The sequence below is a fragment of the Zootermopsis nevadensis genome, unplaced genomic scaffold (genome assembly GCF_977971745.1).
Source record: "Zootermopsis nevadensis isolate Lab colony 2312 unplaced genomic scaffold, Znev_1.0 Znev_ptg000061l, whole genome shotgun sequence".
Taxonomy (NCBI): Eukaryota; Metazoa; Arthropoda; class Insecta; order Blattodea; family Termopsidae; genus Zootermopsis; species Zootermopsis nevadensis.
The window spans coordinates 18,873,979-18,897,541 of record NW_028259192.1 but is presented as its reverse complement, the minus strand read 5'-3'; the positions used below and the strand labels follow the sequence as shown (position 1 = coordinate 18,897,541).

At 39.1% G+C, this 23,563-nt stretch overlaps 2 protein-coding genes across 6 annotated transcripts in view; one reads left to right on the top strand and one right to left on the bottom strand.

Annotated features, from left to right (window-relative positions):
• Window positions 1-23,563, top strand: part of LOC110834896 (uncharacterized) — a 23,928-nt gene extending 365 nt beyond the window's left edge. Inside the window, exons 2-7 of one of the 5 annotated variants that reach the window (XM_087340120.1) lie at window positions 259-405; window positions 13,149-13,230; window positions 18,847-19,097; window positions 19,716-19,855; window positions 20,494-20,642; window positions 22,910-23,563. In XM_087340120.1, the coding sequence (XP_087196246.1) occupies window positions 295-405; window positions 13,149-13,230; window positions 18,847-19,097; window positions 19,716-19,855; window positions 20,494-20,642; window positions 22,910-22,932 (756 nt within the window). In that variant the 5' untranslated portion in view covers window positions 259-294 and the 3' untranslated portion in view covers window positions 22,933-23,563. The other 4 variants (XM_087340123.1, XM_087340122.1, XM_022074522.2 and 1 more) reach the window with 4 other exon arrangements.
• LOC110834897 (cytochrome P450 6j1-like) lies at window positions 1,806-7,905 on the bottom strand. Its single transcript, XM_087340117.1, has 6 exons — window positions 7,154-7,905; window positions 5,842-6,115; window positions 3,982-4,076; window positions 3,540-3,761; window positions 3,192-3,455; window positions 1,806-3,033 (listed from the first exon to the last, which is right to left on the bottom strand). Exons 1-6 carry the CDS (start codon window positions 7,674-7,676, stop codon window positions 2,870-2,872), a joined length of 1,542 nt encoding a protein of 513 aa, XP_087196243.1. The 5' UTR covers window positions 7,677-7,905; the 3' UTR covers window positions 1,806-2,869.

Genomic DNA, 23,563 nt, shown 5'->3' with positions numbered 1-23,563 from the left:
TAAAAAGAGAAAGTCCCAGAATAAAAAGGCATTACCAGGCATTTTACGTCCCACAGATGGATGGTGTGGTGATGCCTTTTTATTCTGGGACTTTCTCTTTTTACTTTGTCCGGAGATAGGGATTAGCTCTATCTAGTGGGTCCAACTGTGTAGGAACCTGAAGACAGAGATAGAGTCCCATCTCCGAAACGTCGTTTTACGTTTTATATTTACTAGACGATGGATAATATCCAAGAAAATTTTTATTCAATTGACCAGTTAACGGACTTGATGACCTGAAGACCCGTATCAGGAATGCGATCTCGGCTATTCCAGCGGATATGCTCCACAGAAAATGGCAAGAGCTCGAATATCTTCTGGACGTTCTCCGTGCTACCAAGGGAGCCCACTTCGAGGTCTACTGAGGTCAGTAAAAAACTTCCAGAGTTTCACTGTAATGTGCAGCAAACCGCATGTGGCTAGCTCAATTTGTTTGCGCACCACAATTTTTCAAAACCCCGAAGGGACTTTGTGGACACACAGTATATTTGCAGATTGCTTGGTAGATTTGTCGCACATAACGTCAACAATTCGCATCGCGATTGTGCTATTAATTGTTGACTTTTTATCAGGTACCGCGCGTTTATGATCCACATTTCATATCGAAATTCACTTTCCTACCAATTGCAATGCAATTGGCAGCAGTGGAAGGGGAGGGGGAGAAACAGGGCAAGGAGTGTCTCAGCATGTGTACTGTACCTTATTACAGCTGAGATGACCGGTAGTCAAAAAAAGAAAAATATTCTACTTTTGAAACAAGTGGTAGAAATGCCACTTTTGTTCTGCAAACGTGTTACTACCATTTATTATTTCTCTATTATTGAAATTCTGTCTGCTAACTACAGTCCATAAATATGCAGACAATTGTTCTCAACACTCACGATCTAACAAACTCTTGATACGCGTGGCAAGACAAAAACTAGTCCTATGAGTCACACAACAAATTAAAGAGTATTTTCCTCATGGGTAGTCTTTTATGATAGGGGATAACAAGCAGCATCTATAATCGTAACAGTTTCCATTGTGTTGAACACCAGCCAATATGGCACTCCAAATCGATATAACTACAAAGAATAATATAATTGCAATGTCGTTCTTTAAAAACACCTGATGAGGGACAAAGTTAAAAAGCTGTAACAGCTTCTCTGGTTTAACCATCTTTCACGAGTTTCAACACTTTTGGTTGCTGTCTTCTTGGTAGTTGTGCCGTGTAGTCTGGTAGATGTCCACCAACGTTTCAGAGGTACACGGCGCAACAAACCTAAAGGCAGCAATCTTCAGACTCACCACCGTGAAAACCCCAAATCCTACATTTAACACTTGTGTTAGCAACACTGCCATTCCGTCGACTTTTGATGATCGGCCCGCAACCAAAGACGTGGTTTAGCTGCCTTCAAATGCTTGCCTGTTGGTTATGCTGCTGCTTTGCAAACACTGTGCAGGAGTTGGCACTTTCTCTTTCATCGACGTCTAGACAAGAAACACAGCGACTTCTATTAAATATTCGCTTGCAGTTCCCGCAGAACTGACTGACCTTGGGCTTATACGCAGAAAGCGATTTCTTCCTCTGAAACAAATTCCGTTGCTTCTAAAGAACTCCTAGCACGAACTGGGGTATAATTTCTAGACGACATTGACTGGATTCCATAGTGCAAGAGAGATCTAAATCCACAGCTGTTTGCCTACCTTTTAATGCATTTAACGGACACTATGGACTCTCACAGCGGCAGATAATTGAACGTCGTTGAAGTACAGAAAACAGACACTTTCATAAAGTTCCTTTTATTATCTCAACAGGTGTTACAATTTAATTTAGGGAAACCCTGGCGAAAAAAATACAGATTAATGACGATATAAGTAATTTCAGTAAGTCACTACTTTGGATATGTAACTTTTATCCCATTAACGAGAATATATTTTTTCCTTATAGAATAAACTTGAATGTTAAAATATGATTTACGTGATATATTTTTATGAACAGGAATATAAGGTAGGGGTTTCACAAAAAATACTATGTTTCCATATGAAAAATGCACGTAGGAAAACCGTTCGTAAATGGGCGATTTCCTTCTTGTGTATAAGAGGACATGCTGCACTATAGTACACTTCTGTAGGGTATTGTCCAACCAAAGTGTCCTTTAATTTAAACCAGTCTTTACCAACTCTATACAACACAATCCTTCGTGAGAAGCTAAAACTACGTTAAGCTAGTCATAAAATTCCACGTATTTTATATAACCGGAATGTTCATTACCGTATCTACAAGTGCCTATCCTGAGCTACATGAATCATTCCACACTCCAATTTTTCATACGCTCCATTTTAATTTTTTCAACCCATCTGCGCCTAGGCTTTCCGAGTGGTACCTTCCCTTCGGGCTTCCCAACCAAAATTTTATACGTGTTTAATACAGTCCATCTAATGCTCCTTTTATATCATCCTCCATTTAATCATTCTAATAATATTTGCAAAGGAGCGCAAACAATTAAACTCCTCATTATGCATATTTTTCCAACCTCCTGTCACTTCTTGCCTAATACGTCCAAATACTCTTCTACGCATCCTATTCTCAGACCAATGCTGAAACATGCTTACGTGTTTAACACAGTCCATCTAATGCTCCTTTCATATCATCTTTAACAATACGAAAGCATGTTTCAGCACGTTGCAGCAAAAGCGCTTTTGCCAAAAGCAGCTTTGCTACATTGGTCTGCGCCCAACTTAATCGGCGGTTTCCTCTCCATTCGAGACGAGGTTAGCAACAAAGATACAGCAAAATCTACAAACAAAAGCCAGTGCTTCTGATAGTAGTTTACGTTTATCCCATTGCCTAGATTTTGTTGAATATAAGAGGTACGTCTCCCTGTGGCTTCATTAGAAACGGTTTGGGATCTAGTTTTAGCTGAACAGGGGTGCCTTTGCTAGGCGCCACTTCGAACTGCGACAAGATGTTAATCAATCCTGTCTTTATCTGCATCAGTCCAAATCGAATTCCTGTGACAGAGGGATAATTATTCAGCATTTGTAAGAAACTATTGCACTTGGTGTCTGATAGCAGCAGTTTGCAGATCAATATATGGCAGAACTGCTCGAAAATAATGCTCTTGGAAAGTCATATTAATCGTTTTATGTGTACTTTAAACAGAACTCACCGAGACAAATCCTTGGCCCCTCTCCGAAAGGAAGATACGTGTACTGAGGTCTCTTCCTTATGTTCTCTTCAGTAAATCGCTCTGGATCGAATCTATTTGGTTCCGGGTAATATTGTAGATCGTGATGAATGCCGTAAACCGGAATGTAGACTCCAATTCCTCCTTCTAACTTCGCATTATCATTATAAGGTGAAGGTGGAAGTTTGTAGTCGTTCATACACTTCCGTTCTAAAAATGAGACGACGGGATACTTCCTCAATGTCTCTGTAACACAGACAACTGTAGTATAGTTCTGGTATTGGCTGTATACAATCCTGAAATGCAGCAAAGACACTTTAAGACACTCACCAGAGACCACCATATCGAGGTATTGCATCTTCTGGATTCCTTCGTAAGTTACTTGCTGGTCGTGTTCCTTCAGCGTCTGAGCAATCTCTTCCCTCAGCGTGTGTTGAATATCAGGTTGTAGAGATAATTCATAAAGTGCGAAAGCCAACGTGGTAGCGGATGTCTCGAAACCCGCCAGGAGAAAAGCGTAACACTGAGCGACGAAATCGTCTCCATCAAATTCTAGATGGACAAAATCATTTGGTCAGATTTCGGAGACTCGGTTATAGCTCCTTCGTATAACGAACTGGGCCTCTTCGGCTCTACTTAACGCTACTGGACTATACACTTGATATCTCACGGTATTGAAGGATACAATTTATGAAAATACTAGTTTTGCAATTATATATTCTCTTAAGTCTAGGTGGGCCTATTATCTTCAAATGTAAGTGAAGGTACTTACTGACTCCAGCCTTCCCGTTGTCTGTATTTTGTCCCTTTTTCCGCAACTCCATCATCACGTCAAGGAAGTCTTTGCGGTCTACGTTGTTCTTTTCTCTGGAATTCATAGCATGACGTCATTTGTGTATCTGCAGGTGAGTCTTCAAACCAGTTATTATATTTTTACATAAAAGTATGTGTGAAGTGTATGGTATAGCCTCACCGCCATTTACTTAAAATATGCGCATGCAAAAATAAAAATATTCATGCCCAGCGAATATCTGTGATGGTACAAACACTAGCGAGTTTCAAAATTCAACCTGGACTTGCTTTGGGACTGCGGCCTAATGTCATTGCTTGTGCTGACATTTGGCTGAAGGGACTACGCTAAACCACAAAAATCTCAGGAGAGCCAATCTCTGGGCCGTGACTTTAAACGGGGATTTCCCGAATACGAGGAAGAAGTAATAACCAGTTCGCTGCGATGTTGGGTGTGTGAAACCGGTATTTAGTTTTGGGTTTAGGACGATCATTTGTGGTAGGAAAGTGAATTTCGATATGACATGTGGATCGCGGTACCTGATAAAAAGTCAACAATTAATAGCACAATCGCGATGCGAATTGTTGACGTTATGTGCGACAAATCTAACAAGCGATCTGTAAATATACATAATTAAATTTAATTTATTAATTTTACAGCAGCTGTAAAACCTATTACAGCTTAACCACAATCATATTAGTACCAATAATTTATAACACATAATTAAAAGCAGTAAGAAATTATGTCGCACTGATATCAGACCGCATGCCCATTTATGTACGGGTCCAGGAAGCTACTACATAAGCTATATCGATTTTAATTTCTGGATTATAGATGTACATGCTTATAAAAATTGAAGGGAAAGTAGAACTACAGGTGTCGGAACCTTCTACAGGGAATTCTTGTTTGTTAAGTCTGTCTACTTACCCAGTTTCATTTCCCCTTGCAATCATGAGCAGCATTTTTCGAGCAAATTAACACGATGGGCAATGTGTTATCGCGAAAAATTATTATTACTGCAGCTGTAATAATTTCCTTTAATGTTTTATCCGTTTCCACGTCTCTGTCACAGATGCACTTGACATTTTCTGTAGTGTATGCGACAGGATCATACTAGAAGGATTAGCATTGAACTTATTTACCTAATACGTCAGCACAGAACATAATACCAATTTCACGGTATTCGGCAGCGATATTCACATATTTAGAGATAAATGACTCTGCCAGTAGTTCTGATTAGAAAAGGATCATCATCATCATGAACATAATCAAGGATTAGACCCCAATAACCTTTCGTGTAATGCTCGAGAAGTTCTTGGTCCTTCCATCTGCGTCTAGGTCTTGCGCTATTCCGCCGACCGAGACTGTGGTAGTGGAGGACTATTTTCTGAAGGGATTCCTATCCATTCGTTTCTGGTGATCTAACCAGGCCCTCTGATAACATTTTATCTCTTCCAATATGCTGTCCACTTTTAATTAGTTGCGGATGTCAGAAGTGTGTCAGTTGTGTCGCTTACAGTTTTGGTTGCCTCTCCCATTTACAGTTCAACTCTCGCTGCCACGACTCAAAGCCGCTTTAGGAGTAATATTAAGTAATCGCAATTTTGTCTGCTGCCATAAATTTTCCAAAATGCCGTCTAATAATCCCATTAATTCGTGTATATTTGTAAAATTTATAATTGTAATTTTAGAAAGGAATTCATGAACAGGAAATAATATGAAACGAAGTTAATGGAGCGTGAAGGGACTAATGAATACCACAAAAAGACTTAGTCACTACAGCGGATTTCCGGATTCAGATATGAACCCGTGACCTACCGAACACAAAGCAGGAGTACTAACCTGTACTGCACTGTACTCCACACAGTCTTCCTCAGGAAGCCCACAATACAGCCCTCCAAAATCTGCAACTTGAAGAAACTCTGGTAGTTGGGCGCGAACGATATCAGGATTGTAGCAAGTGACTTCAGAGCTGTGTATTCGACAAATTTGCGCAAGTACACTCTGAATTCGGCCTCAGGATTCGTGAATGTGTTACTCTCGATCCCAAAGGCGCATGAAGATATGACATCAATCGTGTACCTATCCATCGTATCTTTTACATCCAGAGGCGAACCTGTTGACAGGAAACGATGTACATTGAGAACAATTTCTTACCCATTAAGTGAAAGGTGCGTGATCTTCAAGTTGCCAGCAACACTTGTTATTCATGTGCATCACCAAGGTTAATAATACGTTCAAGATTGCTGAAATATTAGTTAGCTATTTGTAATGTTATTGAGTATATATTACGTGACTCCCCGTTCGCCACTAAACTGTCTTGCTGGTATAATGCCGTGGAAATGACGGTATGTGGAAGAACGTTGCACACGGGAATATTATGTGGTCTATGCACTAAGAGGGAGAATGACAAAAATTAACGTCAGGGAAAATATTTTCTTCTAAATTTTCCGACAACCGGAGCACGGCAATGTTCCGGACTATGGTGTCAGGCGGATGAGGTCTTCTTCGCATGGTTATTCGATTCGGATTATGCTGCGAAAAAGAAACTACGCTTAGTGGCTTATCGTGAACACGCTGAGTAAGTTGGCGAACTTAACTAAAAGTCTCCAAACTTAAAAGAAAGAACACTAAAAGCAGGAGTTTCAGATCAAATATCGGCCAAGATTACAGGATGAACGTCGTCCGACCCTTATAATTGTTACCTTCTGGTCCTTGTCTCCGTGACTGCGCTTGCGTGTCTGTTAAATATTAAGTAAAGGAACACCGAACTCGCGGAATTATATTACACCTTGGAAGTGTCGTTGGTGGACGTCATTAGTTCTTTCAGTCTATCTTCTCTGGCAATGAAACATACATTTACAATGTCATATTTCCGTCAAAAATTACTTTCTTTTTTTAAGCTGTGGGCGCGCGAAACTTGGTATAGCTTAGCATGTTTGTTGTAAAAAGACCTGAGCTAATATTTTATGCATCTAAAATAACTGACATGACGGAGGTCTACTGACCAATAGTCATCGCAAAAATTTGAATCTGAGATATTGAGATTAAGCTTTAGGTATATAAAGCTAGCCTGTGCAATTTACCTTGAATTTGGTATAAAACATTAGTATCCCACAATCAGGTCATTACTGAAAGAACAACTAAAACTCACCATCAGCCGTCTTCTCGTCCAGGTACAGAGTCAGCTTCTTCGCGCAGCTGTCTACCAGGTCTAACATCTTCTTCAACTTCCCCGTAGTGAAAATGGGCGTCATACTTAATCTTATGTGTTTCCATTTTGCATCTTTAAGGGCAAAGACAGCCTTGGCTGTCAGAGGATCTGCCTTTTCGTCAGCGGTTTGTACTCGATTCAAAAAATTGTGAGCATCCTTTACCAGTATGCACTTCACAAGATCCGGGTCGTTAATGAGCAAGGAAGGATGGTCGAACGAGAAGAAGCCAACGTAGGGCTTGTCTTTGTGTGCGTCGTAGATTTTCTTGAGATTGTGTCCGATATCCATGGTCTGTAAAATTGCTTCTTTAAGGTTGCCCACGAACGGTAACGGTTTCGCGTATGGGATACCGTGCTTCTTCCAGAAGCTGAAATTTCGTACGAAATAAAGGTACAACATCATAAATAATGATGCGAAAACTACTATAATGTTGAGTAATACTGAATCGAATAAGAATGCCATTTTTAAGACACTTCCTTCCTGCGATTGCTTTTTTCAGGTTAAGTGTAGTTAAGCGTGTTTACTGAGACTGAAGATTTTATATGATTTCAGTTGGTTCGTACAAGACACTATTTGTTGGGTAAATTGAAATTTTCTGATACTATAATTGATTCGCGAAGTCCGTCTAGCCCGTAATTGTTGGCGTTCAATATAAAAATGCGAACTTTTGGCACCAGGACAAGTCATTTAAATACATGGCAAGCGCTGGAAGTCATTTCTATATATATATATATATATATATATATATATATATAACTGTATATCTTTACTATGGCCTTGTGGATGTTTAGAAAAAAAAGCTGCATTATCTTTCACTTCTAGCAAACGATGTGCTTATGATAGGAGTTTTAACGTAGAATGATTTTTGAGCTTTGATTTCGTAAACGTCGTCGTGACCCTTGACAAAGTTTTCACTAATGGTAATCATAATTATTTTTAATGCAAATTTCTATGTGTAATTTTTACAAAGTAATCTTTTAGTATTTATTATTCTGCACGTAATTTTATGTTATGCACATATAGAAATTTATCGTATATGGAGGAGTTCGTGTTTGTCCGTCCAACTGTTCCCATTTTCAACTACAGAACCAGTGGATGGATTCTCATGAAGTTTTGTAAGGACATCATGCCAATGGAGGTCATCTAAAACTCGTACCTTTTAAATTCCAGCCTATTAGTATTTTCTACGATCGATAATAAAATAACGGAGGCACGATGTTGTGAGTTACGTGGGGAATTGAGCACCAAGTATGTAAAGTCTTATAATTATACACGACACAGCGTAGCTAAATAATTCATAAATAAAATATCTAAGGAACCACTGGAGATAATAATTTGAGAAATTTTATGGGTATAGATGATAAGGATAAATCTACATTACAAGTGTTGTTTGGTAATCCTTTATTCCCTTATATCACTATTTACACTGTGTGTTGTTACAAATATTGCCATTATGAATTGATTTTATCTACTTTAAATCTTAGAACACTCTATTCCAGACGACGACATCTCGTTGCGTTATTTCTTGTTAATGTCTTTATGGGCAAAATAAATTGCCATTCCATTATGGACGCTGTTGGTTTACGTGTGCCGGCGAGGCAAATAAGAGAATTTTCTACTTTTAGTGTGAGCAGTGCGCTAAGACATAGTCCTTCAGTCAGGTGCGTCATCGCTGCAAATGACGTATGTAAATCTTTGGACGTATTTCGCATAAACATTGTCTCCCTTGAGGGCACGTTCTTAATAACGCAAATGATCTAGATAGGCTGTCTTGATAGATGACCTAGCTTCGTTATCTGTTTTTTTTTATATTCTTTAAAGTTTTACAATTATATTAGTGTTCCCGAGGTGGATTGTTTGTTATAATTTATATTTCTTCATTTATTTTTCTTTGTGTATAATATTGTTTCTATTTCGGGTTTGCCTGTATTTGGCTGTTATATTTAATACTGTACATGTAGGTATATGTTTAGTTAATCTTTTTGTGTAATATTTTTGATTATTGTTTCATTATTATTTTATGTATTATAAGTGTTTGCCTATTATTGGCTTCTTGCTGTTGGAAAACACTTAAATAAATTAATTGAATGAATTATTATAATTAATATATTTTTATTGTATTCACTTTATTTTCCTTGTGGTGTATATGTAATTGGCCATCTGGTTGTTGATGCAGCACTCTAATACTAAAGAATTGAATTATAACGATCTTGCGGGATTTTAGGCCTTCACTCACCCGAAAGCCGAAGTTATTCGTTAAACTCCAGCCGCGGAAAACTGCAAATCGCAGAAGGAGGTTCGGATTACCTTGTTCCTTCTTAAAATATGCCATGAAATTTCGATAAATTAACTGCATTTGACAAAGTGAATTCACAATGAAAGACCCATATCCTTCCGTCCGCATGTTTTATTTCACTAACATCTCAACAAATTTTATAACATAAATTGATATATGGTAAGCTGTCCGGTTATATTTCAAGTAATTTTACACTTTTTGAGGGACGCTTGGGTTATGTCCGTTCCCACGATTAATTTAACTAACAGTTCTGAGAGATTTGGGTGGAAGGTTAATGCAGGCTACTTCATCACTCCGCAATTTTATTCTTTTGCGCGAGTTCACAGAGTGAACGCAAAATGCAAAGATGACGTATACTTAATTTTGTTTGATGGGTTTTGGATCAGAGTTAAAGAAACTTTCACCTAAGCTTTCAAGCCAATATCATTCGTGTTATGCTATGCCATTATAAAAACAAAGGGCAATTACGTCATTTTTATCGTAATTTTAAAGATCACGTCTGGAAAACTTGCACTAATAAGGAAATGTTCCGGTTGATCAGGACGAAACCTCGCTAGGCACCAATGTGAATGATGATGATGATAAATTCAGAACTGATGTCATAGATCAAGAAAGAATCTTGGGAAGAAATCATTCGAAATATAATATATATACCAGAGAAAATAACAAAAGAAAATAAAAATTACTGCATTCTACCCATTTGAGTTGGTATCAGAATACATCGAGGCCAATCAAATGCCAAACAATACAACATATCAAATTGTTGCAACTACATATATACGTCCATAGTTGCTACAGTTTTGACATGTATTGTTTTAGTCCTTGAGTCATAAAATTATTATTTATAAAACAAAGCCTTTTCCAGTAGAAACTATGTGCTACTCACTGGAATCTAATGTCAGACAAATTCAAGTTAATATATATATATATATATATATATATATATATATATATTAGGGGATGACGGGGGAATAGTGGTCAGGCACTTTTCTGACGAACGGTACCAGATAGAAGCTTCACGCTGGTGCTGATATCCAGTGCTTGATTCAGTGAAATTAAACAGCGAATTCCGCCATTTGCTTCTGGTTCAGTTACCGAGATAATTGCATGTGTCTTTTTTGTGCTCCAATGGTCTAATACTTTACATTGAAATATCTGAGATGATTAAACTTTCTTTTAATTATATTATTTTTTCTTGTGGGTTTACATAACATGCGATAGTTGGGTATTATAACTGCGTAATGATTATGAATAAATATGTGCTAGTTCACGGCAACACGCATTTCGTTTGAGGTTACGCGTTTGGGTTAATAGCGTTCAAGGATCTCCATTACCTATGGTGGGTCCACGGACACTTTGTAGGAAAAGTAGAAGCAAGCAACATTCGGAGATCCACAAAGCAAGGTATTAAAGAGAAATGCAAGAGCACAGAATAGAAGTAGGCAAACAGCAATATTTCCAAAGAAAATGCAGAATAAGGAAACAAGCCTCAAAGAGAGAAAAAAACGCTGCAGGAAGAAACTAAACAAATAGCTGGATTTTACTTCATCAGAAGAGGTCACCGAGATAAACGATCAAAATATTCTTGACGATAATGAAGAGGATGACATAGAAACAGATTGTGAAATATGTTTGTTTGTGAAAAATTTGGGAAAGACGGAGAACTCTGGTATAGATGCACAGGCTTTGGTATCTGGGCATATGCAGAATGTAGTGGCTGGGAATTTCCGGATGGTTACCTTTGTGATCTGTGTTTGAGAAGAAGAAATACAAAATGAAAAAGGTTACTGAAGACTTCTATCTTAACATTCCGGTAGAATTTGTACGTTCAAATGATTTAGACGTATACACATTTAGTAAACTAAGATATATGCCTATTACTTACTAAGAAAACACATTTTATTCACTCATTATCTTATTTACATAAGTGACATCTTGAAGCTCAAATAGTGACCGTCATTACCCCTAAAGATGGGGAATACCGGTCAAAGCTACCTCTTCAGTTATCATTTCCTAAAGACTTTTTGTTACGTTCAACGTATTTAATTCTGCATGCTTAATAAGTAAACCCTTCAGACTAAATTCCAGTTTATATAAAGTTTCAACTTTGCGTATACTTCGTTTTATCTAGCTTTACTCTTAAGTGACCACCATTTGCCCATTCTCCACTATTTCGAATACCAGACTAAAAGGACAAATCATCGTATTGACAAAAACAATCAGATCATCATTTGCTTCTGCAAAGTATGTGCAATCTTCAGTGACCTTAGTTCTTATCTTATTGATTAGGAAATAATTCTCGTATCTAAAAACCAATCAGAATGTAGTATGTCATGCACACGGGATAAAACACATGAAAATTTTAAACTGGATGAAAACATTGACAGCTAAACAAACAATAAGTTTGTTAATGATGTTAAGTCGCATTAATTGAAAACTGGTGCATTTGCAGAGATTCTCTAAATTTTAAGGGATTTAATTCCATTCTGTGAGCAGTCTGGTGACATTTTATTAGCATAAATATTTGGTAACAAATGGAATAGATCTCTATCAGAATGGCTGACATCAAGGCTCTATTAGAATTCCAAACCGTCGTACTTATGCCTTACAGAACGGAAATGTTTCAATATAAACGTGGTGATAATTGAGAGTGACGGAAAATTGGGCCACATCCACATGATTTATCCCCAGTCCTTCCCGATATCCATGGACAGAGTATTTAAATAGGCCACGACAACATCCTCTCCTATTCCATTTTACACCACTGTCACTCGTGTCTTCGATACGGCGGACTAAATAACCAAAGAATTATGTTAAACTGCATTAGCTTTGTCACATTAACACTGTCTTTGTTCCGTGCTTCTACAGTGGAAACTTCGAATAGATGCGAGGTGCTGATAATCACGAAACATAGGAAGAACAAATGCATAGCAGCAGGATGAGAATAAATCTGCCAAGAAATACTGGGTCATCAGTTCACTGACCGCTCCAGCACAACAGCTGACGCCAACTCGGAGATCGATTCGACGCACAACATTTACTACAAAACAGCATCCAATATGAAGATGGCTGTCTTCTCGGCTGCTACGCCGTAGTTGGTAGAAATTCATCGACATTTCAGAGACAGAAGCAGCAAGCACCTCTGAAACGCTGGTAAACTTCTGTATGACTACACGGCCCAGAACAACCCAGAAGGCAGACAACTTCTAATTCCTATTGAGCTGCTATAAATGGGTTCAGCGGAGGAGGGCGCTTTTGTTACAATCCTGGGCGAATTTTCGGTAACCGGACGAGCCGAATGACTTATTCGTGAAATTTATTTCAGTTGTCGGAATTATTGAAAATTTATGCCCCAGTCCGTATGTCTAAACATTTATTTGAGCGTTTTTGTTCAATTTTGAATTCCATAAGCCTAACTACAAAAACGTGTTTGGTCGACTGATGCACGTCGAGCCACCTGACGGTGCTGAGTTCTGGTTGTTAATTGCACATGTTGGCCACTAGAGGCGCCAACATCGATAACAATATTATTAACTCAGTGGAGATGTCATGCAGGTGAAAGAAAGTTTTTTATTTGGTTATGTTCGTACTAGAGTTGGATGGTTGCTGTCATTTGCCTTCTGTTGTTGCCTATACAGTGCTGGAAGATGTGCCACGGAGTTCGCATTCCGAACGTCAGCTGTTCCCTCCTACTTCTCGTCCTGGCGGCCTCTTCCGCAGGTAAGTAAGCACTTGTCACATCCGGAAGAGGCGATACAGTCGGTTCGTTACAGAGTTTATTAAAGGATTTATACACAGTAATTCATGTTCCCGTGTGAGCCTTTATGGGATGCTTGACGATTTCGAAACAAAGCTGAGCATCAATGTAAACCAGAGTCGAAAGAACAAAGTCTCATATGCGGAATAAATATGGAAGTTCATTAAATTGTTCAAGGGCGGAGGAGAGGCGGTGGTTATCCGTAATAAAAATATACATTTCTCTACGATCTGGAACTCTGGAACATTTTCTGCGTGGTGTGTAAGTAATTGCAAATACAAATATTAAACCCTTGAGTTACACATTAAGTCCTACCCAGCAAACCTCAAATCTCGTTGTTATTAAATGTCAGATCTCCGAGAAAAAGCTTAGCCAATCCATATTCGACGAACGGATGAGGAGTTATAAGAAGAGACATAAAAATCGACACGAGCTACGTGCTTATGCAATCGTTCATTTTCCGCCTGTGATAAACAACGCTTACTGAGATTCAATCCACTGTGTAACTTAATAACAAGTACGAAGTTCGCCGAGATCATCCTTTCATTTCAAATGAACAAACAAACTGATCGTCGTAAGATTTGAGGTTTTCACAGCGATGAGTATGAAGATTTCTGTCTTCTGGGTTGTTGCGCTGTGTAGTCTGGTCGATGTTTACCAACCTTTCAGAGGTCATACTGCCTCCGTCATCAGGGCGATGAGTATGAAGATTTCTGTCTTCTGGGTTCTTGCGCTGTGTAGTCTGGTCGATGTTTACCAACCTTTCAGAGGTTATACTGCCTCCGTCATCAGGGTATGAAGATTTCTGTCTTCTGGGTTCTTGCGCTGTGTAGTCTGGTCGATGTTTACCAACCTTTCAGAGGTCATACTGCCTCCATCATCAGGGCGATGAGTATGAAGATTTCTGTCTTCTGGGTTGTTGAGCTGTGTAGACTGGTCGATGTTTACCAACGTTTCAGAGGTCATACTGCTTCCATCATCAGGGCGATGAGTATGAAGATTTCCGTCTTCTGGGTTGTTGCGCTGTATAGTCTGGTCGATGTTAACCAACGTTTCAGAGGTCATACTGCTTCCATCATCAGGGCGATGAGTATGAAGATTTCTGTCTTCTGGGTTGTTGCGCTGTGTAGTCTGGTCGATGTTTACCAACGTTTCAGAGGTCATACTGCCTCCATCATCAGGGCGGTGAGTATGAACATTTCTGTCTTCTGGGTTGTTGCGCTGTGTAGTATGGTCGATGTTTACCAACGTTTCAGAGGTCATACTGCCTCCATCATCAGGGCGGTGAGTATGAAGATTTCTGTCTTCTGGGTTGTTGCGCTGTGTAGTCTGGTCGATGTTTACCAACGTTTCAGAGGTCATACTGCCTCCATCATCAGGGCGGTGAGTATGAAGATTTCTGTCTTATGGGTTGTTGCGCTGTGTAGTCTGGTAGATGTTTACCAACCTTTCAGAGGTCATACTGCCTCCGTCATCAGGGCGATCGCCTGAACTTTTAAATTCTAATTTTCGTTTCGCTGTAAACATAGCACAATTTGCTCCATCACCATGACATTGAGCTGTTGAGACACTGTTTTGTGAGGTGTATTTGATACAGATGACTTTTGGGAGTTGGGTCTATTGTTGTCATCACATGACTGTCTTTATATCAGCAGCATATTTTCTTATTGATCTGAGATTGCCGACAATGGCAGAAATCATACCAAAACACTTTGAATACCGGCGCGACCGTAAAGAGGGTCTACGTAATTTTAATCCCGAGCAGGGAATTTCGAATGAGAGTTTCTCTTGGTTTTCGTCAGTCCCTCCAGACGAGTTCTCGTCCTCTCCTCTCTCTACACCTGCCTTGAATTCGTCTATCCATCGTGTGCTCGGTCTTCTCCTGGGTATTCTTCCACTTATTTTAATTTCCAGTAATCTTTTTGCTGTTCCATGCCCATCCATTTTTTTAACACATCCACGCCATCTCAATCCACTTCTGCCGATTTGGTTTGTCTATTGAGCTCGCCCCCGAAGTATGTGTTATAATAGTTTATATTGCAATGGTTCTGAACGAAATTTGGATAAAATCTGTCACGGAGCCAAATTTCTGTTTTGATGGAAATCTGCCTGAAGAGAGAACGCAAACCCAGGCGATGGCGGACAGCAGGCCTCGTTGCCAGTTGTAAGTAGGATAACAATCATGACCTATATTTCCACTCGCAGGCGAAGGTACTTCTAACCTGCTACACCCGTAGTTATTGTACGTTCTCCGGAACAGTTAATTTACTGAACCATGCAGTGGCCATCATATTAAAGTATTCGAGACTGAAATCCAGGCAACGCGCTTTCTCATGCCTTGACTAAGTTTCACTTTTAACCGATTTCCGCAGCCGGACTATTTATTTCTCTCTCGGGGACGTCTCTCAACTAGAACCTTCGGTCTGATGAAAATGAAACTACCGGCCCATGAGATCTCAGGTTATATCGCTGTCAGTAGACCAACGTTTTGTAAGAAAAACCTGTTTCCATGTTCAAGACAGATGCAAGCAGTATGCTGCTCCGAAACTTTATCTACCCACGGCTTCACAACCCAAAACACCAACGTCGATAGGGTGAAATTAGATACTTGAAACCCTAATATTGATGAAGTATTGCACTCGTTCTAAAGTTTCTGATAAATAAACATCCTCTAAGTTTACAAGGAAAATCTGAATATGTCGTGTAATTAATTAGTCACGGAAAGCCGACACGTAGTGATCCAGCCTGGTACTTCAATGTGAAAAGTTGTCGCGCTAAAAACCTATGAATGAACTGAAGTATTGGACCTCGGTTTTAGTTAGATTTTTGTACGCTTACAGTTTCATGATAATCCTGAAGCTAGGGCTACAGAATGCCGAATGGACGTCAGGGCAAAGTAACTTTCATGCAGATGAAGACTGCTGTCACACTTGTCCTACTTTTCCTGTAGTCCTAAAGACTCCAAGTTACACCTGAATTTCCAATATCCAAGCTGGCATTAAAAGAGGTCGAAGCATGAATCATATGCACTTTCTCCGGATTTAATCATCTGTCTTAGTGAGAGACATGGCCAGACATCAAAATTGATACCATTAAATTTTACTATATAACATCAGCGGCATAATAATGTTATTATCATATTATTATAAGTGTTCTCGTCATTAAATCACCGTAACATTGTGGGGCGATTGTTGGGGGGGGGGGGGGGTTCATCCTTTTAAGCCAAGGCTCATCCTAATAATATTTAAGAATTCAGTCCTCACCGCAAAGAAAACACTACACTTCACCATTTCAAATATCAGTTGGTTAACGCTGTTTAAGGAAATAATCGCCGTTTATTCTGAGAGTAGGACGAATCCCGTAGATATAAAACAAACCAAATAAAAGAAACATCATTGAAGTTGGTGGGACACATACCTACCTCGGGGTTAATGCTTAATAATATTGTATTTCAGAACGACCTGATTTCTAGACCAGGATCCACAACGAATTCTTGCTCGTTTAGTTTTAACGATGATAACTGGTGAAATAATGTACGTAGAAAAAATGCGTTTCTTGGGATTGTGCATACCAAATTCGACTTGACATTTATTCATTGCAAATGATGCTATATATAAAACAGGAGCTAATATGAACAAGTATTGTGGTTTTTGACCACTGATTCGAAAGCTAACTTTCCTCTGATGAGTGTAAAAATAAGACTGGAAAGGAGTATAGCCAGTACCGAGTACACGGAGTTTCCGCGTGCGTTATTTGCACCTTTGTATTGTGAATATTCCTAGCTGACACACATAAATGCACCATATCACACATCCTTGGCAAAGATTGCAATAAGTACCGTCCTCATAAGAGCGGCAATCGATCGGAGACCAGGTGCATATTCGAAACGTTACTCATTTCCTCTCACTCGCTTATCTTCTCATTCGCCCGAACTGTAGGATCTGATTACCAAGCAAAAGATCGTTGAATCGAAGCTAGGTATATGGAATCATGATTAAATTGTTTCTGTTATTTGCAAGTTTCTCCAGACAGATGCATTACTTCCGAATTGGTCAAAGACCATTTTTGAAAATAAATTTCGTGCTTCTACTAACGGTTCGTGAGACCATGCCCTGTTGATGTTGACAACGCTTTGGATGCAGGGGCTCGTATTCCCCCCCAAACCCCACTCCCGAGACAATCCGTGCCACAAATTGCGGAAGCTGAAGTCAAGGTAACGGAATGTGGCGCCAGGCACTGGAATGTGGTCATGACAACCGAGGAACTGGGAAAACGTGATAGTCTTTCGTCTTTAGTAACACAAACTTGCTGTTTGTCTTTATCGTAGAAATGGCTTCACCTATATAATTTATTTTACCATCTTCTGGGAAAAGTCAATTGTAGCGTACAGCCTCTTTTCACAATGTCATATATGCCGTATGCATAGAGTAACATGAAGTTCTGAGCATATTTAAAGCATTCGTCTTTCCTCTGTATTTCAGAATATTTAGTTCTACGTAAATGCATGGTTTACTCTTTAACTGGTAACGTTCATTATTTCTTCATAGTCAAATTATTTCCCCAGTAAACAGTGACATGTCATTAAACTCAATCATTACATAATCCATCAATGGCACTTAATGAATTTGCTAATCTAGTTTCTAGGTGCTCCAAGTGACCACTGTTAGCTTCGTAGCATAGCCCACAGCGGTGAGCAATTGATTGACAAGCAGCCACCGATGTTTCTGCTGTGTATACATCTTGTTGGGACCTCCTGTATTCAACTTTCATGATTTTCAATTAAATTATCGTGAGGGTAAACTTGTCCCTGGTGCTTATGTAAGCACCATACCATGCATGTGTGGGTGGGGCAGTGGAATTATAGCTAAAAAATTCTTAACCTCATTATTAGATGAGATCAGTGTTCTTGTCCGTTGTTCACGTATTTTCTCTTCTGAAATAGTCTTATTATAATTATGATTTGAAAGCCAATAATTAATTAGGCCAACATGGTTTTGAAAGACAAGATAATACAAGACGCCACAATCGGACTAAAAAAGTTTCCCTCGCCATGGTCTTTTGTATCACCTTTTCAAACTCAGAATATGCAGATGGACCATAAAATGCATAAGATGGAAATCACTTACAAGACACTGGCACTTTGATTTACTTTAATTTACTAAATTAAAGTAAATCAAACAAACAACGAAGATTATATTATCCGATTTGGGCTAAAATTACCTTTGCTTCAACTATGGTAACCATACAAAAATTTGAAATCTTAAATGTAACGATGTAACGGATTGGTATTGTTCCATTTTATATTTCGTTAAATTATCTAATGATGTTGTATCTGCTGCAGAGGTTGTTTAGCTAAGCAAAACCACAATATATCAGCCAAACGAGAATCGATAAGTACACAATAAGAATAAAGAATACGGCATCTTGATGAAATTGCATCTTCATTCAGTAGACGTGCAGTAAATGTACACGACTCCCGTTTGTTAATTTAAATGCACTGTTCACAGTCATACGCGGGTTTGACCGATACCCACATGCGCCTTTCCCATGCTAAGTTTGACGACGGTGTTTATCCGCAGGCGGCGACGTGTGGAAACAGGAAGTTGGGTCTCAGATGGAGATTGGCGTGGCAAACACGGGGTACCGCAAGGTGCAGCTGAGGTGCGGAGCGGATTATATGCAAGTCGACGTCGAGACTGGCCAAGATTTCGGCGGCGTCATATACACGCGGGGTAGCTACCACAGCAGGGAGCCACCATGTTTCATTGACCCGCGCAACGGCCGGAGCTTCTCTCTCAAGTTCCCTTTGTCGCAGTGTCACACTAAGCTGGTGAGTAAACGTTTGACCCTTTGAAGCCTATGTTTCAGTCCGTACCGCAAAGAAAACACAATATTTGACCATAACAAAGATCTTTCGGTCAAAATATAAAGGAATTATCGCTGTTTGAACTGAGAACTATACGAAACTCATGAATAAAAAGTGTAGTTGCTGATTCACACAACAGATGCCGCATATATTTGCCACGAGGCTTTAAACATGCAATTTATCTGTCCATAAAACGCGCATATTATCAACGGTTCACAATGGCCGCCTTCTTGATATGGACTGTCTACGACCCGCAAAATATGTCTACTTGCTGGTACTGCTACTTAAACCCCAAAGGTGACATATTCATCTCTAATCTCTTGATATTACTCGTACAATATTGGCTAACACTTCGAATTCGTAAGGCGATTAAAGACGAAGAGAAAATAAACCCGTATTTGTTAGTACTTATAACCAGAAGATAATTAACGTTGTAGTAGCCGCCACGAAACAGCCGTGCGCGTGCGCAGATGAGTACTTCTGTTTGAAAGTAGAGTCATCTACTGACCATACCATACAGGGGGAAAGGCTTAAAGAAATTTTTTGCCCTCAGTACGATTGGTATGAGCATTTATTTTTCAGGATAACGATGTCTACACGAACGTAGTGGTGGTTCAGCATGACGATGAACTCATTATGCCTGGGGACGCGGCCTTCACCGTCGAGTGTGACTTCAGTCGTCCCAGGGACATCACTGTCAGCGCGAATCTGGAAGCCGATCGGTGAGTTCAGTCTGCGCCCCTTACAGAAAAACACATATTTTCAAAATACGTTCTCTGCGATTTCTTAATCTTGATATTAACTACAGACAGGAATTCAGTGTTCCGAAGCTGATCACATTACACGTTGTTTCGATGGGCTGAGACTGTATCTCTGTGGTACGGGACCTTTGTCCATCCCCAAGATGATATGGAGTAGCGATAGAATGATAGCTACAGCCATTGTTTCTGTTATACTGAATGCACAAATTTATTATTATTTCTAGCTATTCATGATACATAGAGTCAGATAGCGTTTTGACAACCATGACACGTCCACCCGTTAAAGTGTTCTTAATTATTCGTATATAACTGACCAAACTTTCAGAGTCAAGGAAACTGAGATAATTTTGGGGCATCTGCCTTGATACCAATTTCAAACAAAAATCCAGTAGTTTCGGAGATAGCTGGTTGATGGACAAATATCATATAAACTTGGTGAAAGTAGCTCATAAAACGAAAGGACTCGAACATTGAACGTAAACATTTGTAACTGCTTCAGAAAACTGGAAAGATACTGAAAATGAATGTAAGAACATGCGTCTTCGACAGTCCACCTGGCCATGAACGAAAAAGTCCTTATTGTGTCTTCAATGTTGTAGGCCTGTCGTGAGTTCGCGGATAAGCATCACCGACGCAGACCCTGCAGGAAAAGAGCTGCCACGTCATAAACGCTCCACAGTCTCCAGCGAATCAGGAACTGTATCCTTTACGCCTGACGATGTCAGACCGAGGAAAAAGACAAACCCCAGTAAGGACGAGCTGTAGCGTACGACGCCTTTGTAAACCATCTTCCGCCACAACTTGTTAACAACAGTGCTTATAATTCTAAAACAATATTTTTCATAAAACGTTGGGTTCAAACAGACAATCTTTAAAATTTCTGACCTGTCTCCGTACACAAGCTTTCTGTTTTAACAAATTACTGATTTCGGTTGTCTTCAGTACGAAATTAAATGAAAGTTAGCAACACCAAACATTAAACTCAACACTTATCTGTTTTGTTTTGGCCTGAACCCGGTTTGCATGTTGCTTGCTTTGATTCATATTTGGTTGCAATCAAAGGGGCCTAGAGGTTCCTAGTGATAATTGCTACGTGGCAAAATATTCTGTTCGATAAGTGCTGCTTCCATTTGGCAGCTTACAGAAGTTCTAACATATGAGTGACGAAATCAGTTAGTACCTGGCACAGCCGACATGTTGCTCTAAGCAAAAATGGATGGAAAAACAATATGAGCAAAATGACGAAAGGAGATAAAAGTATGAAAGGGATAAAGGAAAGGTAGAAAGGATGTGAGGAATGAATATCCACTAATATGCTTGCAAACATTTACCTGTATTTTAGTCTCTAGGGACAATTTCTGTCAGTATAACGTCGAATAACTTTTGGATGTATACTCAATTAAGGGACTAAATACTTATGCGTGAACCGAGCTGCGTTCATTAGCAGTACAGCCGTAAAACGGGCACGGGTGAGGGGCGAGGTTACAGGCTAGAGTTTCTGACCTCGCCAGAGTCCGCCATCTCAAAGAAACTCTGGACTCACTCGACGACATAAATTAGGTCGATGAACAACGCAACATTACACCAGACATATAACGTTTTCTAGTGGCATTTTTTTAAATTGTCGCTTGCCTACCAAATAACATATCAGTATTATGTAATGCGTAACCGGCTTAGAGAAACCCTAAGTGGATGAATCAGTCATTTTTTTTTGGACATGGTAACGACTCTAAAACTACCAATCTGTTGTGAATGATTTGTCGTCCCTTCAGCTACCGTATCTAAAATTTTAAAGACTGAAGTATAAAATACTTCCTCTTCTGTTTCGATGTTGTGTGATCAGGTATGGTATGGTCATAAGGTTGTAATTCAGATTCAAGGAGGTGAGGAGAGTATTTTGACCTTTAAGGAAGCCTGTGAAGAGTCGAAGAAAATAAGTCAATTTTTTTATATTTTTCACCAAGTACCAAGATGTTCAAATCACAGAGGGTGAGCTCAATCATAATATAGAGGGACCTACTAATAGTTACACACCATGGTCTATATAGAAGTGAAAGATACGTATAATGTCTTGCATGTATTTTGTATGTGTGATGTTTTGTAAAAGAAATCTATTGTTCTGAGAATAAAGTTCCCCTCTCCCTGTCACCGATAACAAATGATTGTTTGCAGATCGTGTGAAGGGGTGAGTCACGGCCCCACTGGTCAACATGACACAGGAGCGCAACATCTGTGATACCACGTCCAAACTCTTTTAATTTATGTACTAATGAACACACTAAAATACAATAAATTCGCGACCTAAGCTTCACAGGGAGGTCTTTGTTTCGAGTTTGCGCATCCCATTTCATGAATTTCATTCTGTTTTGTAAACAAGCCTGCGAAATTTATACATAGGCCAATAGATGTTAATATTGGAGAAAGAAAATATAAAAATAATGTACAAATTGCATAACAGATGCAATGCTACATTATACAGACCAACCATCTTCATATGGTCCATTAGTTTTAGGCTCACTTTAAAAATCTTTCGATTCAGTACACACTTAACAAATGTTTTTCTCATGGCATTCATTTCCAAATTTCCCAAATTTGGAAAGTGGCAATAGATGAGTTTGGTTAAACTGTTCCCCTTCCAGACTATGCAGTCCAGCAATGCTTACATCAACAGTCTCTACCGTGTTTTAAATCACAGCTGGATTTGATTTTCACTGGAAGAAAACAAGGGACAGATGTTTTAAAAGGACTGAATATAAAACTATTTTCCCTAACTCTTTCCCCAGAATTTTATGCGTTCGCTCTAATTCTAGCAAATATTTCCTTTGATTCTTATGCCGTTAAGTCAAGGTAGATAATGCTTCAGTCCAGATTCGAGAAAAATTTCTACGAAAATATTACAGTGTTCAAAAATGTTTATCTGATTGAAACAGACACCAAATTATTGACACCATCATATTATTTTTAATTACTGTATTACAGACAGCCACTGCTCTTAACGCAAGGGTGCCTTTACAGGAGCAGCTACCTGCAGTCGTTAATCGAAGTAAAGGAAACATTTCATCACGATCGATTATCGAAGATTAACTTGCAGATAACTGAACGAAGTTGTGTCAGCCTCTGAGGTAATGTAGCATAGAAAACATGTTTCTGAGTTGATATACCGCCACATTTTGAGCTGAAATTCGTTTCTACACGTCTAATGATTTATAAATGAAGCAAGTGTTGGCTTGCTGGTTGGTGATCATTTTCTGTTGAGGAAGATTGGGCTTTGTGGGATAGTTATTACTGTGTCTTTACTACTTTAAAATTTCCTTTTGTTCTTGATCGGCAATTTAGTAGTCTAATAACAATTCACAAGCGTAGCACAAGCAGAGGGATCCTGGCCAATCCCGTTTCGTTTCCTTACTGATTTCTGCTGCTGTTTCTTTGGTAAACTGTCGGTGCTTCAAAATTTCTCAACAGTGTTTTTTTATACTTGTTACATACTACGCTCTTCGAAGATAGTAACTTTTGATCTCAGTATGTTATTTGTCTGTGAAGCTTTACTCCAAAAATTGTGTTAATCTGTTAAGTTTTTTTTTGTAAAAAGTAATACATGTAAAAAATTAAAATTATTTTAAGAAAATAACGAAGTATTAATAATGTGATTACGTATACATGAGAGAATAA